Below are 7,670 nucleotides of genomic sequence, written 5' to 3'. Positions count from 1 at the left end.
AAGTTGTTGACCTTCTCCTCCACCTCCAGGTTTGTGGATTCTCAGCCTTCCTCTTCTAAAGTCAACAATCAGTTTGTTTTACTGCTGTTGAGATCAAGGTTGTTGTTCTGGCACCATTCTATCAGAAGATTGATCTCCCTCCTATACTGACTTATCATTATCTGTACTTTGTCCAACAATTATGGTATCTTCGGCAAATTAAAAATGGAGTTGCAACCTTGTCGGCCTACACAGTCATAGGTATAAAGGGAGAAGAGCAGGGGGCTGAGCCTTGAGGGCCCCTGTTGATTGTCGAGGAGGAAGTGTTGTTGCCACTTTGTACCAATTATGTTCTGTTGATGCGAAAGTTGAGGATCCATCTACAAAGGGATGCACAAAGACCCAGTTCCCTGGTTCAGAGGGGATGATTGTGTTGAACGCTGATCTGTAGTCTATAATCAGCAGTCTGAGATCTATTCTGCTATTCAAGGTGTTTATGGCTGATCTGTCTCCGTTGTATCTTCTTGCAGACCCCATAGCTCTGAGTTTATAGAAAATCATTAATCTAATGTACAATTGCCTCTCTGTTCTAAATTCATGTTGGTTTTCTAAGTGTCCTGTATCAAGGTCATTACATTCATATAAGTGCCCACCACTGAAACCTGTGAAAATAAATGTTGCTAGCAGTTTAATCAGGAGTTGGTGGGATGTTGCATCTGCAAAAAACAGAAGGTTCCAACCATTGATCTTGCATTGATCTCACTCCAGCATTTTGTGTCTATCTTCAGCGTTACCTTACTTCAATTTGTGTGACAGTAGGGATAGAAATTAATCCCGAGTATCCTGAGAGGCTGAAAGAAGAGGCAATCCCACCCATCGTTGTCCCCCCGCAACACCTGGTGGAACCATGGATGTCAGATGGTGGATGGTAGAATGGGATGTCCTCGCCTTTAAATAGATACTAATAATCATTGTTGTGACACACACAAGAAAGAGTAGGATATCAGGCAAAGCTGGGAAAATAATTTCAGGCACACAAACACAAAGGAATCGTTACAATAATTTTTTTTTTTCCCATCAATTCGATACTATAACAACATTTAAAAGACGTTTGAACAGGTACATAGACAGGAAGGGTTTAGAGGGATATAGGTTAAACACGGGCAAGTGGGACCAATGAAGATGGGGCAGCTTGGGCTGCATAGGCAATTTGGGCTGAAGGGCCTGTTCCTGTGCTGTATGACTCATTTAAGATTTTTATTGAGGGATTACCACAATATATTGCCACTGGGTGGTGCTCTTGTACAATGTGAATATTTTCACCTATTTATCTCATCAAATGCCTGGTTTAAATTGATTCTGCACTCTAGTATTACTGTTGAGTTATTTGTATTTCTTAAAATTCAAGCATACATTTTCTTTTCTCAATTGAACATATTTTAACACAAATGTTTGGCATCCTTAACTGCATGGTCGTGATCCTTTGTACTTAAGCACCAATGTTATATAAACTTATCTGTTCTAAAAGTGACACAAATATTTCCTTTACCAAGATATTGAAAAACTGCTGCTTGTCATCTGCAACATGCTCACCAAAGAATATGCTCACCTTGTTTAGAGATACAGTGCAAAAACAGGCCCTTCGTCCCACCGACCAGCGATCCCCGCACATTGACACTATCCTACACACACCAAGGGCAATTCACATAAACACCAAGCCAATTTACCTAGTTTGGAGTATGGGAGGAAACCGAAGATCTCACAGAAAACCACACGGCCATGGGAAGAATGTACAAACTCTGGAGTCAGGATCGAACCAGGTTCTCTGGAGATATTCCTTAGATCACCTCTAAACCTTTTCCACATTACTCAATACCTTGGTCTTCTGTTTTTTTTACACCTTTGTTATAAGAAACAAATCCTACTTTCTACCTTGCTCCCCATAATTTTGTACACCTTTACCAAGTCATCGTCAGGCACCTCTGCCTTGAGGAAACAAACCCAGCCTTTAAGTGAAATGCTTCATTCCAGGCAACATTCTGGTGAATTCTCTCTACACTCTTCAATACAATCAGGTCTTACCTCTAGTGTCGTGATCAGAACAACATGCAGTACTTCAGCTGTGGCCAAACCAACATTTATAAGTTGTTGTTCCTATATTCTGTACCTTGCCTATAAACCAAAGTCTGATTCATGACTTCCTGACACTTATACTCAATGCCCAACCAATAATAACAAGCATACCATACACCTCCTTTGCCATTAAGTGTTGCCACTTTCAGAAAGTTATCGACTTGGACCCGAATATCCCTCTACACATCAATGCTGTTTAAGGACTTACTATTAAATTTCACCTTACATTTGACCTTCCAAAGTGCAACACCTCACATTTGCACAAATTAAATTCTATATTTGATCTCTCTGCTCATATCTGTAACTTATCCTACCATTGATGGCATTTGTCCTACTCCTTTTAATCCTCCTCTTCTGTGAATATAAATAAGAAGTATTTATTTAAGAAATGGTAACCTGTTTGGCACTTACCTTGATTTTCTATCTTTCTAACTCTGTACCATCATTAAACTTAGAAGACGCTAAGATTAATGTATCCACATTATTGGTTTGTAAATAACTAAGACTGAAGTACTGATCTTTGAATTACTCACTAGATAGATATTGCTCTATGCTTTCTGTACATTAGCTGATCAAAACAATGCACTTATATTAGTTCACATCATACAACTCATAATTTGAGTGTAATAAACTCACATGGCAACTTAATAAAAGACTGTTTTTTGAAAATCCAATTAGTTACATGCCTTGGATTAGTCTTATTTATGTGGTTAATTATATAACTCAACAATATCACATAACAAGACATAAGAAACTGCAGATACTAGCATCTTAAGCGAAAAGGCTGAAGGAACTCAGCAGGTCAAGCAGCATCAGCGAAGGAAATAGGCAGGCGATGTTTAGGGTCAGAATCCATCTTCAGACTGCACAGTTCATCCAAAATATTGCTAATAAGTTTGAAAACCGTCCTTTTTATAGATTTTTCTCTGTTACAAGGTCATTGCATTCTAAATTATCTAGTCAATAAGCTCGTCGGTTATTCTGCTTAGTTGAAGTGTGGAGCTATGTTTTTTGTTTTTTGCTGGCAGTCTAATCAAGTTGGTGTGATATTGTGTCAGCCTAAAAGGGAGGTGCCAAGTCCAAACATTGAGTCTCAAGAAGGGTCTCGACCCGAAACGTCACCCATTCCTTCTACCCACAGGTGCTGCCTGTCCTGCTGAGTTACTCCAGCATTTTGTGTCTATCTTCAGTTAACTTCATTCAATTTGAGTGGCAGTAGGAATAGAAATGAGTCTAGAAATTTCTAGAGACTAAACGAAGAGACAATCCCACCCATCACTGTCCAGCAACACAGTGGAACCACGGATGTCAGATGGTGGAATGGGGTGTCTCAGGGCAGCACAGTGGCGCAGTGGTAGAGTTGCTGCCTTACAGAGCTTGTAGCACCGAAGATCCGGGTTTGATCTCGACTACGGGTTTTGTCTGTATGGAGTTTGTATGCTTTCCCCGTGACCGCATGTGTTTTCTCCTAAATGTTCGGTTTCCTCCCACGCTCCAAAGACGTACAGGTATGTGGGTAAATTGGCTTGGTGTAAATGTAAATTGTCCCTAGTGTATGCAGGATAGTGTTATTATGCGGGGATCGCGGGCCGACGCAGACCCGGAGGGCCGAAGGGCCTGTTTCCGCGCTATATCTCAAAACTAAACTAAACATTTAAATAGATAATAATAATCATTGTCATGGCACACATACAAACGAGTAGGATATTAGGAAAACCTCAAGGTGTGCCTACTTTGAAGTTCTCCTCCTCCCTCCGAAGACAGTTTAACAACCTCCTCCCTCACTGCCACCCCTCTGTGATTCCCCCTTCCCTCCAACTCTCTGTCCTCGGCCTCCTCCACCGCCAGAGTGAGGACCACCGTAAATTGGAGGAGCAGCATTCATATTTCGCTTGGGCAGTTTGCACCCCAGCAGTATGAACATTGGCTTCTCTAATTTCAGGTAGTCCTTACTTTCTCCTCCCCTTCTCAGCTCTCCCTCAGCCCACTGGCTCCACCTCTTCCTTTCTTCTTCCCAACCCCCCACCCTCATATCAGTCTGAAGCCGTTGGGGCTAAAGGGATCAGAGGGTATGGAGAGAAGGCAGGTACAGGATACCGAGTTGGATGATCAGCCATGATCATATTGAATGGCGGTGCAGGCTCGAAGGGGCGAATGGCCTACTCCTGCACCTATTTTCTATGTTTCTATGTTTCTAAGAAGGGTTTCGGCCCGAAACGTTGCCTATTTCCTTCGCTCCATAGATGCTGCCTCACCCGCTGAGTTTCTCCAGCATTTTTGTCTACCTAGGATATTAGGCAAAACTGGCAAAATAATGTCAGGCATGCAAACATGTTTAACTTTAACTAAAACTAAATTTCCAGCAATTCCTGTAAGAATTTTATTGAGGGATCACCATAACTAACTGCCACTGGGTGGTGTTCTTATACAATGTGAGAGTATTTTCACCTAACCTTCCCAAAGCTGGTCTGAAGTGCCCCAGTTAAATCAGTAGACAGGCTTTGTGTGACGTGTCTTTCAACTGTGTTCTGCTTATGTTACTGAATCAGAAATTGAAATGAAGGCTCTAGTCAAGGGAATTCTGTTCACTTTGAGCTGCAGTCTCTCCTTTGCCTTCTTTTTTCATCAGGGGGAAAAAGAGGAAAAATGCATCATAGAGGACATCCCAGGTGATACTCTAGTTACAGGTGAGCATGTGTTCATGTGTTGTTCAGGTGAGCGTGGATTTGTTTTTCTTTAAATAAAACAAAATGACCAATGTTTGCAACCATACAAAGAGATTTTCATTTCTAACAACTTCTACATATCACAATGTGATTCATAAAATATCAATGGGATTGTGGGTTATAGGCGTGAAGTACAGTGCAATATTTCAATTTATCTTGTCAAATCCCTGTTTTATATTGATTCACCACTACTTATTTATGATTTTACTTTTAAGCTATTTTTCTTATGATTCAAGGGCACTTTTCCTTTTTTCAATTGAACATATTTTAAATACAAATGTTTGGCATCGTTAATTGCATAATCATGACCCCTTGATATTCACAAGTGATAATATATTATATAAAACTATCTCTATTAAAATGAAACTAATATAGACTTTAACAAGATGTTAAAAAAAAACGCTGTTTGTCACCTGCAACATTCTCACCAAAGGTCACCTTGTTTATTCATTTAGCGTCCTTGGAATTGTGACTATTAGCTTCTTGTGCAAATACTTCTTTGTTATTGTGCCAAAATACATAAGCCATCAATGATTATTGCACAGTATTCACCAGTTATCAAACGAAGGAGACCAGGAAGACTGAAGACCTCTATATACTCCATCCAATTAATTACATTTAATTTACTTCATTTTCAAATCAATGGAAGGACCTTTCCTTCCAAAATTGCAGCACCATGATGGGAATATATGGGGGGAAAAAAACAACCTATAAAAAGAGCTGGGTTGGGCATGACAATGTAATTGAGTATCATAAAATGTCTGGTAACATTTTACATTAACAAGAAAATCGTTGTTGAATTTTCTTTGATCATTTGAATTGAAAATAACACTAAATATGATTGCATGAGCTTATTTCTGGATTGAGCTAAAAGGCTGCCTGACACAATCATTTGTTTTGAAAAAAGCAGGTTATGTGTTCATAATGGGAATGTATATAATAAGTTCCAGACTTCTCTTCAATTAAAACAATAACCTTTCACACATGATGTGATACGTTCCATATAATCACATTTGACGTAATCTAAACTGTCCATTCTAATTGTTCTAGAATTTGAGATTGCAATGATGCAAAACTTTTGAGTCAAAGTACGGGAAATGTTAAAAGTGGAAAATTAAATGTACTGCATCAAAATGCACGCACCATTAATAACCAGATAGACAAACTATTGACTTAAATAGAAGTAAATGATCTCATTTCCAATAGAGAAAGGTGGATGCAGGAGTTCCAAAGTTGGGAACTGAATGTTCAAGGTAACGACATTTGGGAAGAAAGGCACAAAGGAAAAGGAGGTGGGGTAGTGCTATTAAAAACAGTTGTGATCTGTGCAGTAACAAGAAATAATTTTGGCTCAATATATTCTTATATAGAATTAAAATCAGTTTGAAGATAGACACAAAATGCTGGAGTATCTCAGCGGGACAGGCAGCATCTCTGGAGAGAAGGAATGGGTGATTTTTCGGGTCGAGACCCTTCTTCAGTTTGAGTTGAGCTAGGAAAATGCAAGAGGCAGGAAACACTTCTGACATTTATATAGACACCCCCACAAATATTAACTGTAACATTGGTCATGACAGACATCAGAAAATTAGAGATGTAAATAACTAGAGTAATTCAATAATCTTGGGAAAGTCTAATCTGCACATTATTTGGAGAATGGAGACGAGGAAAAACGTTTTCACCCAGAGTTGTGAATCTGTGATATTCTCTGCCTCAGAAGGCAGTGGAGGCCAATTCTCTGGATGCTTTCAAGAGAGAGTTGGATAGAGTTCTTAATGATAGCGGAGTCAGAAGGCAGGAACGGGGTACTGATTGTGGATGATCAGCCATGATCATATCGCCAGCCGGGGGGCTTTGACTTTGACTCTGACATCGGGGGGGGGGGGGGGGGGGGGGGGGGGGGGGGGCAGGGGCAGGGGGGAGTGCAGTGGAGAGATAAAAAATTTTGGCCTTCCATCACAGCAATGTGATGGATGTTTATGTAAATTATGTTTGTGTCTTGGGTCTATTTGTTTGTAATGTATGGCTGCAGAAACATCATTTCGTTTGGACCTCAAGGGGTCCAAATGACAAATAAATTGAATTGAATTGAATTGAATGGCGGTGCTGGCTTGAAGGGCGAAATGGCCTACTCCTGCACCTATTGTCCAAGTCAAATAAGCAGTAATAAAGTAGACAAGTTCATAAAATGTGTATGAAATGTCTTTTCTAGATCAGTACATTGGGGAAACAATCAGGAAAAGGCTTAATTAATATCATTACAGAGGGACCTTTAAGAAAAAATGAATGCAACATGAGAGCATTTAATAATTATGTAATGAAAAAAGTAAATACTGAGAAAGAAATCTGCAGGTTTGGTGGCATCTATGGAAAGAGAAACTGTTAACGTTTCAGGTCTGGGACTCTACGTCAGAACTGGGAAGGAGAGAAAGTACATTAGAGTCATAGAGCAGAGATACAGGCTCTTCAGTCCATCTCGTACATGCCAACCATGATGCCCCATCTAAGCTCGTCCCATTTGCATGTTATGCCCAAATCCCTCCAAACCTTACCTATCAATGTACCTGTCCAAGATTATTTTAAATGCTGCTATAGTACCTGCCTCAACTACCTCTTCTGGCAGCTTGTTCCAAATACCCACCACCTCTGTGTGAAAAGGTTGCCTCTCAGGTTCCTATTAAATGTTGCCCCTCTTTAAACCTCTGTCCTCTGGTTCTTGATTTCCCTGACCCTGGGTAAGATACAGTGTATTTACTTTCTCTATTCCCCTCATGATTTTACATACCCGAGATAACCCTCAGTTTCCTGCACTCCAATAAATAAAGTCCCAGC

The 7,670-nt window shown here is 40.1% G+C and overlaps 1 protein-coding gene across 1 annotated transcript in view; it reads left to right on the top strand.

Moving 5' to 3' along the window:
* The first annotated feature begins 4,513 nt into the window (after positions 1-4,513).
* LOC129706877 (transmembrane emp24 domain-containing protein 11-like) overlaps positions 4,514-7,670 on the top strand; it is a 28,353-nt gene continuing 25,196 nt past the window's right edge. Inside the window, exon 1 of the mRNA XM_055651528.1 lies at positions 4,514-4,799. Within this exon, the coding sequence (XP_055507503.1) occupies positions 4,670-4,799 (130 nt within the window). The 5' untranslated portion in view covers positions 4,514-4,669. The remainder of the gene's footprint in view (positions 4,800-7,670) is intronic.

Source organism: Leucoraja erinacea, chromosome 1 (assembly GCF_028641065.1).
Source record: "Leucoraja erinacea ecotype New England chromosome 1, Leri_hhj_1, whole genome shotgun sequence".
Classification (NCBI taxonomy): Eukaryota; Metazoa; Chordata; class Chondrichthyes; order Rajiformes; family Rajidae; genus Leucoraja; species Leucoraja erinaceus.
The sequence above is the reverse complement of the archived record's forward strand: the minus strand, read 5'-3'. Positions and strand labels throughout refer to the sequence as shown.